The following is a 19,699-nucleotide window of genomic DNA, read 5'->3' as shown; positions in this document are numbered from 1 at the left end:
CAAAATGAAAAAGAAAGGATATTCAACCAGACAATTTCTCCTGTGCGAGTGGGTGTGTCAACACTGCATTTGCATAAAGTTCAGAGCGGAATGCAAGCAAGGAATCGGAACATGCAATCTCCCCATTCCTTCTGCTTAATAACGAGGGTGGCTTGCAAACTTCCGTTTTGAGGGCTTCCCTTGGGCGCTGTGGCCAAAATATTGTCGCATACGTTGATATTTCGCTGGAATTCCGCCGTTTCCATTTCCCAGCTGCTTTCATCGGTAAGCCAGTGAACTCAATTTTAAATACAATTTTCAGCTCAATGCGTTTACACACTTGTTATTTCTGGTGTTGTCGTTACTTGGTGTTAAGTAAATGTTGTCGCTAGTAAGTGGCAAAAGAACCGCAAAAGGAGCGAGAAGCGCAAGAAAAATGAAAGGATATAGAAAGGACCCCACATTTTTGCCAGAGGCCCCAATCACGCTTCCGTCCCACACAGTCTGCCGCAATTCCGCGACAATCTTTCATGTCTAAACTTAGTTTATAGCAATTTGATTCCCCGCCATCTGATTCGATAAGCCTGCTCCTTGCTCCTGGTTGTTAGCAGTCTGGAGGAATGTTTATGCTGCACAATTTTATTTACATAATTTACATTGTGTGCCCCGACATCGACAGGATGCAGTGGGCCGAACTAAGTGGGATTCAGTCCATCTTCTTTGTTTGCCCAGGGCTTTGCTTCTCCTGCGATGGGATCACTTAAACGTATCGAATGTGCAGCCGGATATTTTTGATTTGGTAAGTTATTGAACTGGATACCTGTCTAAATATATTGCCGATTAGGATGAACTCAGATCTAAATAAATAATTTGATTGGCACTCAGTAATCGTAATTGTAATCCAATTTATACGCGTGCACTATACTGAAGTCTACGGTTTTTCAATTGAGAGTCAAGTATAGGATCATGTATATCAAAACCTATTAAATTTTAAAATACTTGCATTGAATTGTTACTAATCCTACAGTTTTTCCATCCTTACTCCCACATTTTAATGGCAATATAACCTCTCTCGTTTTCCAAACTGTAAGTACTCACCGGAGTAGTACGTCAAATAGGACTCGTTGTGATCCTCAAAGCCGCCCCGTTCGCCATTCGTGTGCTCCTCGAGGGGATAATTGTTGATGTCATACGATCTGCCGGAGGCCATTATCCTGGGTCGGTCCTCCTCGATGACACTCTCCATTTCCTCCTTGAAGATGTCAAAGATATTGGCCGTGCACTTGAGCTAACAACGGGAAATGGTGAATGGAACGGGGCTTTATTATTAGTGTCTCAACTGGTGCGGATTGTTTCCTTACCCTCATCTGGCCCTTGAGGAAATGTTGATTGGTGACCATGAAATGTATGGCACTTGTAACCGATTCCAGGGTGCTGTTCTCCCGCTTCTCCGTCTGGTAGGTCTTTATGTGATGCGGTGGCACCTACAATGGACGAGAAACAAGAAGAAGGACGAATAATGTCAAGTGGTATCTCGATTTTGCAGCGAAATCAATTTGTAAATATTCAGCAATCCTTTTTCGATGAAGTGGGCTGCGATATGAAAGCGAAAGCTGCTCCCCCAAAGCCAAAGTGTCAGCTTTTACCCGAAAAATAAAGGCGACCACGAGCGGAGCGGCCGAGGCAAATTTATAACTTATGAATGATGAATAGATTTACGCTTGAGTGATTAACTAGAGCAGATGATGGTGATGCTGATGCTGATGACTATGATGATGCCAAGGATGGGGGATGCAGGAACAGGAGCCAAAGGACATGGGTGAGCTGTGTCGAGAAGACGAGGCCACTTTGTTTGCGGTGAGTTTAGTTTGAAGTGCCTGGCAGATACGAGCCCTGGCCCCCGCCACCCAAAAGCCACCCAAAACCACCCGCACCACCCACAGCTGACAGCACACATGATGGCTCTGGGTGGTGGGCGGTCGTCGGTGGGTGAGTGGTGCTCCTGTTGAAATGCGCTCGTTAGCTAAAAGATCAAGTGGCCGCACCCACTGTGCATGGCCACCCACTATAGGCAACACTCAAGTGCTGTTTGTGTTAGTTTTCCCTGCTCTATTTTTGTATATTTATAAATATGTTTTTTGCTGAATTGCTTGTCTTGATGCCGACTAAGTCCGAGACTTGGCATTTTCAAAAATAATTCTATTTATTTGTAGCCCGGATTAAAACCAAAACCGGTGCTACATTTATTGATCGGATTTTTAAACATAATTTATATACCAAAATTCCGTTTTATAATATTTTTAATTGGTCAATATATTGCTGACATTCAAAAAACATACACTAGCATTAAGCGTTCTCATGAATAGTGAAAGAGCGATTTCTTCTACTTTTTAATATTGCCCAGTTCAACTTGCTGTTTTATTTGTCACTAATTTCTAATATTAAAAGGATAAGCATTAGAAATTCTTTGAATTTTACACAGATATTCCTATATTGCTACCCTAATAATGTAAACTAATTTCATAATATTCCATTTGAAGGGCTTAACTATTAAAACTTATATGGCAAACGACGCCAACGACATCCTTAACATTATCTTAAGCACTTCAAACTTTAATTACTGATTAAATGGGCCTCTTTGAGCTCTAATTTCTAGCTCCAGACCCATAAAGTCGACTTCATTTACTTTAGAGTTAAGCACTGACTAAGCCCAACAATCTTACAACTTGATTTCTCACCCAGAGCAGCACACACAAAAGCCGCAAGTTTGAAATATGACTAGTAGGTGCCTCCGTGACATTGACAACGCATTTACTATACTCCAGCTGCCACCAGGTAACCGTCTGTCTGGATTGGGGAAACAATAACAATAACACCAGCCAAAAGTCTGGGAGAGAGGCCGTAATGTACGGGGCCGCCATAAAAACGCCAGAGAAAAACTAGCTGACAACCTAAACGTTTCTTGAAAAACCGAACGCAAAATGCCAGGACATGTCAGGGATCCTTGCTGCTCCGCATCACACCTGCGCAATCATGCGGAGAGAAGGGCCATGACAGCAGCTGGGCGCAAACTGGCAGGAGGCAGTGTGGCAATGTGGCAGGGTGACCTTCTGTTGGAGTCGACAGTCGGCTGCTGTGGTTGCGGCCATAAAACATCCAGACCAGCCCAATCCCGCCCAGAACAGCTCAGCCTGGCACAAGCGAAATGGCATAAAAACTGACGGGATATCAAAAAATGTATGTATAAAACCGAAGAGCCGAAAGAAAAAGCGGGAAAAGAGCGTGGTTCTAGGCAAATATAAATGCCAAAAGATGGGCCTGCAAAATGAAAGCGACGCACACACAGGTGCCAAAAAGTATGCAACAGACGGAGAATGAAAAATTGCACACTAAACGCAAAAAATTGCAAACCGAATGGCCACGGCTCACCTGATTTTTTGTTTTAAAACACCTAGTAGGTAATTACGAAGTTCACTCTTTAATGTACCTCGATTTGAAACAGTTCATACAAAGTCAATAAGGGTGAAAAATTATATGTTTTGTAAGCATCATTCAAATGGAGAACCTAAATTGTTAAGCCAATTAACTATATTTGCACTTTAATGCAATATATTGCAGTGTTTTTTACACGCCTTCATTTGAAATATATTTTTAAAATGAATAGAGAAGAGCTATTTGCTTAAGTCAAGCTACTAACATCCAATAAACATGCATTAGCCGCACTTTCCCACTCAAAGTGCATTCGCACCCGAATCGAAGTATCACCCTTTGCTCCCTGAACTGATGACTAATTGAAAAACTGGCGGACCATCAATAGAAAGTGATCAAAGACCTCCGTTCACCGTTTTCCGATTGCGCCGGCTAATTGAAATGCGGTATGGGCGGTATAGGCGGATGGGCGGGTGGGCGTGTCCGGATGCGGATAACAGTGGTAAACGAAACCAAAACTTACCACAATACCATTAATAGTCCATGTCAAATTAGCAGCCGGTTTCGAGTATTTAATTGAGCAATTGCCGTCGACCAAATCGCCGATGCGATAACGTGCCTGTATCCCGGTAACCACAGTGTGCTCTTCCGGCAGCTCTGCAAAAAGTTGGCCAAAAAGGAGGGGAAACAGTCGTTAGTAGTTAGCCAAGGAATGGAAATGTAAAATTAGCCGAAAAGGACCTGGCCGGTGGCAGGCTCAAATAGATTTGTTCTAATTAATTTGCTTGCCCCGACCGCCGGTTTGCCTTTCCATTACCATTAGTCCATTGCAATTCTTAACGCCACATCTGGATATATATACGTGTGTATGGGTGTATGAACATTTTTGGATTTTTCACTTACCAACCACCTCCATTTCGCCGGACACCATGGCCGTTTGAAAAGTGGGCGCCTCCACCGATATTTCGCATGTAAATTTCCCCGAAATATTCAGCGGCACCGACTGCAGGACGACGTGGCTCTGATTCGAAAGGTTGCGCTGGAGAAAGGATAAAGCGAATGGAGAAAATCAGCGGCGGGGAAATGAAGAACGTAATAAAAATTAGTTGCTCCCAAAATTGGCTGGACGCGGTGCATAGAAATTGAATATAACCCGAGACAGAGCGAGCAGAAAGTGAAAAATGCTATGGGGAAAATATGAAAATTTTGTCTTGGTCCTGAATGATGAAAAGCGCAGCAGCAGCTTGCTGGAAAGTGACTGCAAATTGGGGGCACAAAGGTGAAGGGTGAAGGGTTGATTTTAAAGCTGAAGGGGTCATCTCGATTTGATTAAGTTTTTCTTTGAGTCAAAGCAACTTGCCGTGGGGCTATGAGTGGCAGATTTCTTTTGATTCACGAGTGTAATCCTTATTCCCATACTTTTCTTTTAATAAGACGAAAGCAAGAGGAAAAACTTCACCAATCTTCATGGCTCCTGACCACTTAATGCACTTGTTGTTCACATTTAATAAATAATAAGGAAAACGTATTTAGTTCTTTTAAACATAATGCTTTAGAAAGTACAATACATAAAAAAAAAATATAATAATATTAGACGTAACTTAAAACTCCCTGTTAAGTGTTTTATTATACTACCTGTATAACAGTTCAAAGCCTTTTAGAGTTCACTTGTATGACGGTTTAGCTGTGATTGTTTAACCCACTTTTTAACATCGGCCATTTTAAGCTCTCCAATCGTAAATGGGAATATATTTTTTGTTAAGCTGACGAAATTTAATCTCTTGAAGAGGAAACGAGGAAACCTCACATAACACAATTCACTTAATAAAAATCAAATTTAATAAATTGCATTTAATATTGTGCGTTATTTTCAGAATAAATGTCACATAAATGCAATGGAGAAGGCGAAATTAAGTGCGGCAAGTGGGGGCAAAGGTCGCTGCTGCTTCCAGAGGATCAATGGCTGAGGCTCGTGCGAATGTTTAACCCAATTTGTTGCTGCTGATGCCTAATTGGCCCTTGTGTATTTCGCCGTAATAATTAAGGGTTGTCATTATACCCTGCCAACGGGTCTGTTAGAATAACTTATTAAACTGGCAAGAATGAAGGTGAGCAGCTATTTGTTTAGTTAAATTTCAAGTATCTTATGTATCTAACAATTTAAAGTGAAACTGCATTTTATCTACAAGGACATTATTATTTTAAAATTTGTGTGGACCGAGTGTATTTTCGTGATCGCTGGTGTAGTTTTTTTTTACGGGATATGCAATCTCTATATATTGTTTTTTAATGAGCCGCAAGTCAATCGCAAGCGCGACTAATTGGCCACGCCCAACAACTCTTAACGGATCCGTCTCCGGATGGACTGGCATAATTACAACGGGCAGTGGGACAGGACATTTAAGCCGGCAAATGTCGTTATGAGAACGAATACAGCCGGGGTCCTGGCAATCAGCCATTATGGATATAATTTACACGCAACTGCAGTAACATGTGCGCGTTATGGGGACACACGGAGTTAAGGGAAATTATCCATATCCATATCCACATCCTCATCTACATTATCAACGAGAGCCTGTGTCTGGGCACTGCTGTACTTACCTCGACATTGAGACCACTTGTCATGGCAAAGACCTTCATCGCCGGATTCTCCTTGGGCGTATAGCGATAAAACTCACGCTTGCCCTTATACCATTTAACCGAATATAGAGTATCGTTTTCCATATCGTAATTACAAGTGAATAGCGCATTGCTGCCACGTTTCACCGCCTGCGGTATCATTACCGACACATCCTTGAGTGCTTCAATAAAATCTGCAAATAAAATGAGTTTGGTAAGTGAAATATGCATGAATCTGGCTTCGTATATACATATATAGAGACTGTTTTAAAAGTTTAATTCGCTTGGCAGAACACCCATCCAAAATACCTCTCTTAATGATAAAGACTCTATTTTAATTTTTTTTATAACTGTTGGGTTCTCGTCCTTGTCCAGTATTAACTTGACCCCATCTAACGAGGGACCCCAAACCAAAAAGCTGAGTGAAGAACTGAACACTCCCCCTCGTCTTGGGATTCCAATTCGATGCTAACTACTGTGCTAACCCCTTCTTTGATAAGCGAGTGACCAGCTGATCCGACCGCTGCCTTCCGTTCGATGTTTCAAATGACAACACAAAATGTTGAAAACAAAGTAGAGTTCCATCCGACCACCGGCTTCTCGATTTGCTTCCTTTTCTCGTTTTATAGTCCCTATCATTTGGCAAGGGGTGTGGTAGAAAAAATGCTGCACGGAAGTTTATATAGTATACATATATACTCTAAAAGAAAATCTGAGATATTTCCCTTACTGTTTTAGACAATTTTGTGTATATTCTGATTAAAATTGCCTAATTTGAATGTAGTATAAAATTACCATTTAGTTGAATATCTGAATACAAATTTAAAGTACGCTCCAGTAAAAAGCAGCTTGTAGTTTTTTATTCCTAAAATCCATTAAAAAGCTATTTTATTTCGGCTTTTATCTATTGCTAATGCCTGTGTTTTTGGTTTTAAACATTTCCAAACTTCAACTACATATTTTCCTTAAAATCTCCAACATTAATTAAAAACTTTTCGCAGTGCATGTTGTTTTTTGTTCCGTTGCCTTCAGTTTGTTTTTCTGTTTCCACCGGTGAACAATGCTTTTGTTTCCCATATTGACCCATATAACGAGCGAGCATTTTGTTGTGCCCTCCGACCTCTGACCTCGGTAGTGCGACCCGCACTTGATGTACCTGCATTTATCGCAGGGCGCTCAAAATTGTCCTTCAGCTGCACATTGTTGTTTAGCAGTGACCACCAGATACCCAATCCTCGAGGGCCGCCCCCTGAAACCACAGCAAGAACAACAACTTTTCCAGCCATTTTATATTGTTATAAAAACTTTCACAATCTACGTTTTTTAAGTATTCTAACTGCTTTTCCTGGTCAGATGTGTGCGGGTCGGGTTCGTACCTTTGCCTTGATAAATGTGTGTGGCTGTGCAATGAAAACCAATGAAAATTGCATGGCCAACTCTTCGTATCATTCACTTTCCTTCCATGCACCCTTGGGCCGGAGAAAGTTTTGTGTCTGCTCTCGGTGTTTATCTGTCAGTTTATGTTTACAAATGTCCACTTTTAATGGTTCACCATTTAACTGGAGGGACGCCAACCTGCTCAGGACTCCGCAAAGTTGGATATCCTGGGATAGAAAGTGGGGAAGCTGCTCCTTGACAAGCTTTATTATACATATTGTTATGTTCTATTGTGTGTTATTTTATACTCCGACGCCAGCTTCGTCTTATTTTGTATTCTTTTATGTGGCTGTATTGTTGTTATGACTTTTATAAACCATCTGTAATGCCCACTTTTCTCCTATCTGGCAGCCACTAGTGCTACAGTACCAAGTTCTTGTTTGATGCGTTTTTCCTGACAAAATATGTATTTACAAATTCATTATTTAAATCCGTTGTATATTTTGCCTTATTTTAAGCAGTTTGTTTTTTAATTTGTTTTCATTTTGCTCATTAATATTTACATAATAAATCCACCTGGTGGATTCAGCATTTAACAAACATTGCATTAATTTGCCAAAATAAATTGCTAAGCCCCAGAGGATCTCAAAATAAGTTGTTTTGGTTATGTGGCTTATAGCAGCTTATAGCAAACATGTTTAAAAATTTATGTTCTGGCTTACCCTGCGTTTTTATTGATTTTGCAATCGGGTGAGGCGTTGACCGCGACTTCAATGTATAATTTGCAATAAAACTTTACAGACAAAAAGCATTTAATTTGGCCACATTAAGTTATATTAAAAGCTGATCAAAAGTTAAGCAGCAAAACAAAGTGCCAGACAACACAGACAAAACAAACAAAACAAGGAAAGGGTCGCCTCTAAGTTGCCTTGCAAGTGCTTCTCACACTTAAATGAAGCCCCAAAAATGTATTATTCTACATATATATATCTATGCTATATAGCAGACTCAAAGCAGACTCCAGACCGAAACGCGACCACAAAACTCGGCCAGGGAAAAAGAGGAGCTCAACGGGAAAACGGCAACCGATGACGGCGATGGGTATGGTAACTGACATGGCTGTCAACACTGTAGCCACTGCCAGGACCTCGACCATCACCCGGAGTCCTCGTCCTGCCCCATCCGTCCTCTCTCACTTTGCAGTCATTTCAACTTTGGAATTTCAATAAGAGGCTCGGAAAGTGAAAATGCCGCAGGTGGCTGCCACAGAGGGTCCCAAGTTGCCGGCTGGCATAAAGAAAGGCAAATAAACCAGGAAAGTAAATACATAAATTAAAAGTGTAAAGGCGAAAAATGTTTAATTCGCGAATGGATGCGTTGGGACGTACTCAAATGGAATGGATTGACTAAAGGACTATGGCGACGAGGGGCACACTTTTCACCTTTATATAATGCCAATGCCAATTAAATGCAGGATTTGGTCTAATGGAAAAAGTGTCTGAAATAAAAGACTTTTCGCATTAATCGGAGGGATTTTCTTCAAACTGGCCTTTAGAACAATGCTGTATAATATTTATATAATTGTAATGGGAAGAAGAGTAAGTTTATGATATATTTACAAAACTGCAAACTTGTTGAAGCTCCTAAATGTTCAAAGTAAATTGGAAAACCTAGTCACTATATCACTCCGGTACCAACCACTTGACCAAGTCAAGTCGCAAAAGCTATGCATTTCAGTTCTTCTTTTAAGCCAAATCTAGCTGGCCATTTTTCCACCCAGCTCGAAATCCATTTCCAGTACCTATTCATCCCCACACTTTCGCCCACTCTATATTTTTCCAGGCTTTTGGTTTATTTTTCCAACAATTTTTTATCATCAGCTGTCAATAGTTCAGGCAGCTGCCCACAGAAAGAAGCAGCCAAAACGGAAAATAAGCCAGGAGAAGATCTGCTGGGACGGGGTGGGAAAAAATAAAAACCATTACATAAAAAATGTTTTATGTTTTGCTATTGCAACTTTGACCAGGCGGAGTATGGGGTGTGAGCAGAGCAACAACTGCAGCGAAAATAGTGAAATTATTTGTTTTTGTTGCGTTACATAGTCGCTGGGCTTTGGAAGTAGTCCAAACTTGAACGTATAAATACATTTTTGATGGGTCTCCCTGCTTGCAACTTCATTGCTTGCCATAAAAACTAAAAAATCGACAAATAGAAATAAATGCATTATATATGTATGTATCTGTATTTATGAACCCCATAAATATGTCAAATAAATTACGAAACAGTCAAAATATTGCCAATGCGATGCAATGTGTTTATGTGTGAAGTCATATATGACTATTGGTACACTTTTTTTGAAGGTATAAATCTGCTGCCGCTTTATTTTCTGGCCAAACGTGGCAGGCCTATCTTTCACTATTATTACAAGTTAACTTTAATAAAAATTAAAAAAAATATACAATTTATTTACTATTAATACTTTATGATACGATTGCTCTTAATTTCCGCTCATTTGCACCTTCACGATTCTGATTCAGCATTTGGGCAGAAATACCCCAAACAAAAACCTCTATCTCTAAAATTGTCCGCTAATTTGGGGGGCTCTTTTGTTGGTTTTCTGTTTGGTTGGTGTTTTGTTTTGTTTTGATTTTAGAGTGTCATAAAATTTTGCGGCCAACGTTTTTGCCCCCCCAATGACAAAAACAAACTCAAAAGAGTGCGAACAAAGCTCAGCCCGCAGACAATTTCATTAGCGTGGAAGCTAAAAAAATTACTCACATTATGAGATACTCAATGGCAGCCAAAAAGGGGGTAAAAGCCTAGAAATGAGGGTGACCGAAGGCATTAAAAAGAAAAAAGCACATGCAGAGTTTCGCAGTTTGTGGCATTTACCGAAATGTTTGTCACTGCAATGCCTGGCACTCACATATGTATGTATGTGTATAAGCAAAGGACACTTTGTCCTGCATTTTTCCTGTATTTTCAAAGGGGAAAATGGCCGGGCGGCAGGTCATTTGGGCGCTCTATGCGACCGGCTATTAAATAAACATGCAAATTATTGCGCAATTTTTGATTACGATTTTTCAACACGAGCCAACAACATCGCCGCTCTCCTGCATATTTGTATATGTAAATCGAGCCACTATGCGATACGCCACCCTGCAACACCCAGCACCACCCGGCACCACAATACGCCCGCCCAGTGGTTTCGTCCTGCAATCTTTTTGCATGCATTCAACACTCAACGCCTATTTTGCATACAAATTTTATTATTATTGTATTGAATTGGAGCCGCGACAATGGCGACAGACTCCCACTTTTGTGTGTGTTTTGTTTGGTTTTTCGCCACTCTGGTTTGGCGAACTTTTTTTTTTGTGTTTCGGGAATTATGTTAAATGAAAATCTGTGCAATTTTTAGCATGACACTTGTTCTTTGTCATGTTTTTTCGGTATGCATTGTGCAGCACTTCAAATTGAATATATCGAATTGTTTCTGAAAATACCGGATTAAGTATTTAAGCCAAGATTTTGTTATAAGATACAAAAAAGAGAATTTGAATAGAGGCTGAGCTGGCTGAAAAATGTTTTAAAAATATATATGTAAAATTTAATTACCTAAAAGTTTATTTGGCACTACTTGGGTTCTAGTATTTTGCTCTTGCTTGGTTTTCAATTAGCTTACAATAAGCAGCAGTGATTTATTATTTATATTCTAAACTAGGGTCCGAAACAATACATATTAGCTGCGCACTAGAAATTGTTTCTAAAATATAACAATAAACAAAGGGAGATGTTATAATGCTGGGCCAAAAATAAATTGGTTGTATGATTTATTATCCCATTTACGTGGAAAACTTATACATTTAAAATACATACGTTTTAAATAATTATTCAAACAAAAGAAAGCATAGACATTTTGCACGTGTCCTTCACAAAGGATGATCTGGACTCAAAAGGCACTCTGGATTTGGCATTCATGCGAGTTTTCCCTGAGTGTCGACTGTGTGTGTATTTCCAGGCGACCGCCAAAGCGGCGCCAAAAGCATCATCGCACATGGAAACCAACAAAGCCCTGAGTTTTAAACCTATCCCTTGCCCATCCAACGCCGCTTTTTTAGTGAAAGGACCAGGGAGAATGCTTTAGTCGAGTGTCCGACTGTAAGATACACGTTAGTCAGCTAATGCAAGTATAAAGCCGGTTGAGATATGCTAGAAGCAATGCGACTGTTTTCAGAGGTTTCTCACGAGCTCCACCTATCGGCGGCAATATTAAGTGACCACAATTTTGGTAAAACAGAACGCATAAGTTAATTTAAATATCTTAATTTACACATCACAGTCTCATAAATTTGTTTAAAGGATTTTATTTTATTCTTTGCTCTACACATAGTTTTTCAAAAAACATAATTTTTAAATTGAAAAAATAAATAATATCTAAGTTAACGTGTAAATCCCATTTTTAATTTGGACGGGTAACCAAACACCATTGGTGTCATCTAAAAATGGGGCTGTTGATTTTCACTTTTGCATTGGCCTGCGTGTGGGAATTTCGGAGCAGCGGATGACAAGTGTGCAATGTGCCAAATATAAACATAAATGGTTTGCTGGGCTCCCGAGAATTTATGGGGCAACTGGCGAGTTTGAGTGGGTTGTGTCAACTACCTGGTGGACAACAGTTGCTGAAAACCCGCATACAAAATGCATAGATACAAATATACCTTTTGTTTTTCGCCAGCAATCTTGCATGGGCAGCTGCAACTGCAGTTGATGGATCGATTTGTTTGGCACCCTGGCCCCCGACGAACTCCATTTAGACGATTCGTCTCGTCGATTGTTGCATAAATTAAAATTCGTATTTCTTGTAAATATTTGCTGCGAAAAACGATTTCCTCCATATGTGCAGAGGGAGTTTGCATTTCGAGTGGCTGCCCATGAATGCTTCATCGATTCAAAATGTTCGCAAATGTTGTACATGAGCACTTCTTTTTTGGTAGATTAGGCGAGGAAGGGAAGGGAGAAACTAATATTTTGTAAAGCACCTATGTATGTTGTATATGCATTATGGTAGCGCCTAACCTATCAATGTAAAATTTGAAGGTTGCTAACTAAAATCGTTCCTACTACAAATTATTTGGAAAAGAAAACATTTCATTTCATAAATCTTAAACAGAAAACATGTTGTAGTTTTCTTGTTTTATATATTCGTTATGTATTCATTAAAAATATGTCATATTTTTTGTTAATACTTTCAGTGGCAGCGACATGATTGGAATCCTCTAGCACGGTTAATTTATGAAGAGACACAAAAAATGCAACTCAATATAAGGGTCCTGATTGACTAGCTATCGGTGGTTGGGCGCTCATCATTTTATTTTTATTTTTTCTTGATCGTAAAGTTTTTCCGCTATCGATGTAATTTCTTCTGCTATCCGAGAGTTTTCGACAATGACGGTAACTATATGCGATATATAATATACGTTCGCTGTGTGTGAGCTTGAGTGTGTATGTGTATAGGTGCGGGGCTATGTTATTCCGCCAGACATCGGGCCGTCAAACAAACCAATTTTCACTGCTTTTCCAATAACGTGTCCCATGCCCCACCGCCCCTCGATCTGCTGTTAAATGTAAACTGCAAATTGTTGGTTTCCATTTTTTCCCTGACAGGACGAAGTGGGGCTGGTTGGTTGGGTTGAGTTTTTCAGGCGAATGGAATCGTTGGGTTTTTGGTAACAGCTGCGCTGTTAAAAATCGAAATGAAGTCTGACTCTTTGGCCACACTCCGAGCGTTCTTAATTAAGGCATTCTGATAGAGAACTCCATGGCCGACAATGGACAATAAAGGATTTCAACTTTTTTTCTGCAGCCCGTCCACCTTATTGTTTCCCTGTTGTTCTTGTTTAACTTTTATTTCTTTTCTGTTAATGGACAGTTTCACCATTTGCGTATTGCCTAACCAAAAAAGAGAAAAAAATAAGGCACCTAGGAAAATGTCGGGGTACCAGAGTCAGCCCCAAAATATCAATTTATCTTTAGTCCAGAGCTCTGGAGAATTGTGCATGCTTTGCATGAGAAGTGGACGTGGCTCCTGGGGCACGTAATGTTGCAATTTCTCAGTGAGTGGGGAAAAACTCAGGGAAAACCAGACCGGTAAACCTGCTGCCGTCGAGTGCCTTGTTTATGCAATGACGACGCATAAGTAGCAAGTTGATTTCGGTCCGGGGCGCCCTGCATATCGCCATGGAAAAACTGTCGGAAACAAAATAAATTACAAAACAATGTGGCCGGGCAGCCACGCCCCCTCAATGCCAAGTTCCAAGTTACCAGTTTCCAGATCCCAGTTCCCAGTTTCGTGTGCAGTTTCACTTGCTGTCTGCCATTTTCCAGCACCTAAGCATCATCGCTGCTACTTGACATGCTGGCTTCTTCGGATCTGTGGGCACTATAATCTTAGGAAATTTATGTGAAAGTCAGGCCACTGGAAAGGGAAAGTGAAGGGGAATTGAAAACCAAAAGGTCTCGAGTTCCGTACATTTTGTTTATGCCACTCAAATGGAGCTTTTGGGATTATTGATTGGTCTGGAGGACGGTCTGATTGTTTGACATCGGCAGTGGAAAATGATAAAGATGGTCTGCAGATACAAAGCGATTGGAGTGATGACTCCAAAGACGGAGGTTTATTAAAAAGAATTTTTGTGCAAAAGCACTAAACTTAATTTTATAAACTTAAGCAAATGAACTTTTCGAAACTATTACCAATAATTTAGAAATATCACAATCCCTAAAGTTCTGAATTGTTATTGAATTTTAACATGTTCAACCGATAGTGTTGTCCATGATTGCTTTGTTGTGTCCAAAGGCAATTCCACAGAAGCTTTTAACAAATGAACTTGCATATTATTTTGACGCATAAACATTTTCGTCCTTCAACGGATGTTAAAACCCGCACAACAGAAACCACCCAAACTTGAATGTCCTTGTTTTTAGTATTTTAATTGATTGTAGCAATTTGATTTATAACTAGCTTTCTCCATCTGTGATATATGTAAATGTTCGTTGATTTATAGAGCAGCCAGGGTTATATTCTAATTGTGTAGATGTTTTTGGTTTTGTTTGACTTGGATCATCGATTGGCCATATATCATGTGACCCCAATGTTAAGTTGACAATTTTCACATTAATAAAAAGCCCAAGTCCGAAATTTCAAAGAAACAACCCACAAATGAGCTGTCAAATGCAAAATAGTCCAGAATTCCACCTATTGAAGTTGAGCAATTGGCCTGGCCCATATTACGCATACGACCCGTTGCACCCCATAACCAAATGCTTCTTGGCCACAGAGCCTTTTGGTGTGGGATTTCACTTTCGTTTGCAAAGGCCCTTTGACACAAGGCCCCGTTATTGTTCCATGTTTGTATCTGGCATTTCGGACTGGTGTCTGTATTTGGCTTGGGTTTGGTTTTCGGTCTGCTGTTGTATTAATTGCTGTGACATATTTAAGTTCAGATTTTATTGTTCTCAGTCCCTGGGCATGAGCTTTCTTTCTGTCTTTGTTTGCGTGGCTAAGTGTGCGTCTCTGTGTGGTGGCTCGGCCAAATTGATTGAAATTACTACTTAAGTCAAGCTACAAGTCCCCCCAAAGGAAAGCCAACTGGCAAAGGCAGCTCTTGCCATGAAGACAGTGCAAAGATGGCACAGTGGGCTTAAAAGGCAATTAGCTTTAGTAGTAGAAAGCGGTATGAATGAACTGTTTTTTTTATATATTCGTGCACAATACTTTGGCTATAGCAACGCGTAGAGTGGAAAATATATTGTAAAACTCTCGCACAATCTTACATTAAAGTAGTCAGTGCCTTATAAATTCACTTCTTATTTCGACCGCGGCTGGTGATAAACCTGCTCCTGACCCACTGTGCGATTCTATATGGGGCTTTGGCTCATAGCTTTAGAGGACAGGCAGAACATTTCATTTGAAATCCACAAGGCGAAACCCAGCTAGGATTTGTAATGAAGATATACAGACACGTTCTTAGATACAAACACGCACGGGGGCAGGGATACAATCGCACACATGTCCGGCTCAAATCACTTAGTTTCACATTACAAAGCCATCCTGACGAAGGAGGCGAACTCCTTTCTGCTTGTGCGATTCCTCGCTTGATACTCATCGAACATATAAATTAATGAATTCGATGCTTATCAATAGTCGAGCAACAACAGCGCTAAGTCGGTCCCTTCTCCGATTAGTTGGTTAGCCGGTTTGTTTTATTTGCTGGCCCCCGATTATGTTCGAGTGACTGAGATTTTCAGTGTCTTCTGTAACTTAAAGTCAACGCAAGGAACAAGAAGAGACCACGGCGTTTTGGTTTCCCCACATTTGTCTTCCTCGCATTTATTATGGCACATTCAGTTGATAAAAGACTTTGGCCCTTTCACTCATCCCATTGTTGTTCGAGATTATCCTTTGGGCTTGCCCCTCCGTCTCCTAGTCGGGGATTTGTAATTTGGTTTTGATAAGGGACAGAATCCTGGGCTTTAACTGATTCGGCTGGCAGTTATCTACTATCTTAAAGTGGCGACGCTCTCGAACTGAGTCCTTATTTTCGCATTACGAACTCAGTTGGATACTTCTCATATCGGTTTATTAATAATAGGAGTGGAATCGCCACGGTGAAAAATTACACTTTGATACGTGCAATTGTCAAGCTCGTTAAGTTTCAACTTAATTTCAAAGAGCTTTACTAAAAGCATCTTAATAATAATGTACGTATTAATTAATAGCTTTCACAGAAATTCAATATTTCATGGCCGTAAATATTTAAGTTATGTGACATTGCATTTTGCTCCTTTTACCGAGTAATTGGACAACTCAAGTTAAAAGCAGTTACAAAGTTGCCTAATTAGAAATAAATGCCACTGGCCACCAGGCAAATGTATCTTTCACCTGCATCGTGCAACTTCTCTCTGAGAACCAGAAAAGGGAAATTTCGATGACTGAGCTAATTCTACCAAACCCATGGCCCATTCATAGTCATTTCAGAATGCAGTTATGCAAGACTCTGGTGCAGTCGAATGCCAAATCGAAACAGTGTCGACTGGCAACAGTTACTGGAATGGGAAGTGAAACTGGTCAAGGCATATCCTGAGTCTTGGCAGCTGAATAGGGGCAATAAAGATGTTCGCCTTTGAGCTGGGTGGAAATCCAAATCGGATTCCGATCAAAATGCAATAAGTGGCCTATGGATTGGCCATATTCCGTCCCTAATGGCTGCCGCAAAAAAAAAAATGTTCAAGCAGATGGCCGATAGCGTTGTGGGAATGCCTGCTATGGAAAGCTTGAAAGAAGATATTTGACATAAATACAGTAAAGTACATCTTACATTATAGTATTCGGAAATTTAAGTCCTTTACCAAAATATTTTCTCCATAACTTTCCGACCTACCAAATATTATGTTTTTGTAATGCAACATGCATTAAGAATACCAATTAACTGGCAAAAATTTAATGGTTGATTATCTTTCAGGACATTCAATTGAAAGGTATAGTTACAAGTATAGCAAATAATACTTTGAACAATTTCTTTCAGTGAACTCACATTATTAGTTCGTCGCTCCAAGAACTTTGTTGCTGAATGATTTTCCACCCCGCCCGCACACAAATCCGAACATTGCCAGGGCAAACTTTCTTTGAACTGCCATAATTTCTTAATCTACATCAACTGTTGACAGTTATATTAAAAAAATTTTCGCATCTGACATGCCAAATGTGAACAAATGAACAGGAAACGGAAGCTATACGACAAAAGCAACTTAAAGTTCCACAGAAGCAGCCGCGGACCGAAAAAAAAACCGAAGAAAGGAACCCGAAAACAACTCAAAAGATGTGTAAATTTGTTCGGCAAGACAGGACGAAGGGCAAGTGCCAAATGTCACATGGATTTGTGGTGGCTAGCAGTGAAAAGTATCGAGAAGTATCCACAAGCCCTGAGGAAAAATCGGCTCGAAGAGAATACAACAGCCGCGGCTGCTGTATCGAAAGTAGAAATGAGAAAAGTTTTCGGCTCCACAGACCGATGGCATTTATTTTATATTTGTAGCAACTTTTTCAGGGGGTGAAATTTAGTTTAGTAATCAAAGCAAGAATTTGTCGATGGGGTGCCCTTCGAAATCGCCCCAAAATTTGTTTGTTTTCGTGCAAAGGCATAAAGAACATCATGAGGGAAGGACGCTGGGAAAAAACAACAACCGAAACTAATGTAATGGAAATTTCGAAATTATTGAAAATAAATGAAAGCAAATAAATATTCCGTGGGCATTTTATGGCTCACAGGACACCGGCATCTCAGCAAGGCGATGGAGCAAGGCGTTGCCTGTTTGTATCATATTTGTTATCTCGAGAATATAAAGCTTTTACCGGCCTAAGGTTACTCAGCTGGATTAAAACTTTGTTTGCTTTGTTTTCGACAAAAATATTACATCTCCAGAAATATTTGGCATTATTTGTGTTGTGCTGGCCAATATCATGCTACGGGGTTTTTTAAAAAATATTCTAATATCATATTTATAATACTTTTTATATCAAAAACGTTATTTCGAAAACAACGTGGAAAGTGTATTTTAATTATCGCCTTGGTTGCCTGATCTCGACTAATTTCCCGTTTCATGTACTGTTTAATGGCGTGTAAGAGTACAAATTGCCTAGATTAGTGCCTAAATTAAAAGTGAAATTGAAATAAATTAAAAATTTGCCTACACACACACATTTCCCAGCCGAGAAGCCCTAGACAAAGCTTTTTATGGGCTACTTAGACTACATTTGCTCATAGGCGCTAAGGAATATTCTTGATGGAATTTATGAGGCTTTCTGGGGACTCTTATTTGGCTTTGTTTGTATTTGGCTCTGGCTAAAGTGAGAAGATACAATTAAGTAGATGTGGAATGGGAAAAGTGTTTATTATTTGCTGAGAAAATCAATTAGCTCAATATTGAAAGCATTTTGTAACACTCTAATTCTTTGTGTAGGCCAAATAAATGATTTATTTGCACTTCAACGTACTTAACCTTGTGCATATATACGTCTAGTGCCTTGGGAAAGGCAATTTAAAATAAAGTGAAAATAACTAGAACTTTAGTTCATAAAAATATTTAAGACACTCACAAATATTCTATCTTTTGCAATAAAATCACTAAAAGTTATCAGCAAGTTAAGTGCTAAATTCAACTTCCGGTTCCTGTCGCGATGATAAATGTTTATGTTATGACATGTTTTAAATTTTCAGGTGCATTAGTGTAAAGTGCTTTTTCCTTGCCGAAAAGGATGCTAAAGAATGGTGGTGAAAAATGTCTGGGAATTGTGTGCCAGGCGAGACGAAGAGCTAAAATGCTCTTAACACTTTCAATCTTTTTTCCCGTCTTTTATTTCTACCTTTTTTTCTCTATGTGGTGGCTGAGTCTGTGCGGAGTTAACCACCTGACACCCGATATTAAAATGGAAAGCTCATGGAGTTGGCAAGTTATGTTCATAATGAATTTAAGGCAACGAGGCGTAAGACAAGACTTTTTACTCTTCGTTGTTATAAAACCAATAATATTCTTGTTGCACAAGAGTAAACTCGCAAACTTATTTTTAGGTAGTACAAATCGATGGGAAAGAATTACAATCAAATAACAATGTATTCTTTTAAAATACCCGTATTATCTGGAGTTCTGGAACTTTTCTGCACACCATTAACTCGGTTAACTCTGATCTAGTTACCGTTCCGAATCCGAAAGCGACACTTTTGTCGCCCATTTCGTGTATCCTGCAGCTGTGCAATTTATTTTCGAGTATGAGTGCGTGTGTTAAAATTTAGCACAACATTCCTCCAGATGCACCTGCTTTAGTTTCAGCCCGACCATCCACTCAACTCCTGCCGCCATTTACGCATTAAGGCTCTTTTGCGATGGCGCAAAATGCAATTTATACATTTCCGTTAAGCAAGCGAAATTCCGACCATATTTTTTCGTCTCCACTCCGCCGTGTGTGCCGACATGTTTTTGCTTTTAGCGGAATGCCATACGGAAGCGACAACAATGCGGTGAACTAGCTAGCATCCATCCAAGCCCCTCGCAAAGCAGACCTCGTCTATTCCCCGAGAGCGGCGATCTCTTGTAGTTTCTGTCAGGGAATTTAAACTAATTAAAATGTTTTCTAAGGGCAGCCGGAAATTTCATAAAATAAGCATGGCAGCATCAGCAGCGGCAAATCGGATTGCGTTATTTATGGTGAAATATGTGGGAGGGCCGCGACTTTTCGACT

At 39.9% G+C, this 19,699-nt stretch overlaps 1 protein-coding gene and 1 long non-coding RNA gene across 3 annotated transcripts in view; both read right to left on the bottom strand.

The window, feature by feature from the left end:
* The window catches only part of LOC6613662, a 40,435-nt gene that overhangs the window by 2,579 nt on the left and 18,157 nt on the right, over positions 1-19,699 (bottom strand). Inside the window, exons 3-7 of the mRNA XM_032727066.1 lie at positions 6,010-6,221; positions 4,312-4,447; positions 3,932-4,065; positions 1,341-1,463; positions 1,078-1,267 (exon numbers count right to left, since the gene is read on the bottom strand). Coding sequence (XP_032582957.1) covers positions 1,078-1,267; positions 1,341-1,463; positions 3,932-4,065; positions 4,312-4,447; positions 6,010-6,221 — 795 coding nt within the window. The remainder of the gene's footprint in view (positions 1-1,077; positions 1,268-1,340; positions 1,464-3,931; positions 4,066-4,311; positions 4,448-6,009; positions 6,222-19,699) is intronic.
* Positions 12,634-14,227, bottom strand: LOC116802975. Of its 2 annotated transcripts, none has more exons than XR_004363293.1 (3): positions 13,934-14,227; positions 13,726-13,843; positions 12,634-13,353 (listed from the first exon to the last, which is right to left on the bottom strand). It is a non-coding gene; the product is annotated as an uncharacterized LOC116802975 (long non-coding RNA). The 2 variants fall into 2 exon arrangements; XR_004363289.1 differs by lacking the exon at positions 12,634-13,353 and adding an exon at positions 13,360-13,650.

Source organism: Drosophila sechellia, chromosome 2L, assembly GCF_004382195.2.
Source record: "Drosophila sechellia strain sech25 chromosome 2L, ASM438219v1, whole genome shotgun sequence".
NCBI classification, from domain to species: Eukaryota; Metazoa; Arthropoda; class Insecta; order Diptera; family Drosophilidae; genus Drosophila; species Drosophila sechellia.
Note: the sequence above shows the minus strand (reverse complement) of the source record. Positions and strands in the feature narration are given on the sequence as shown.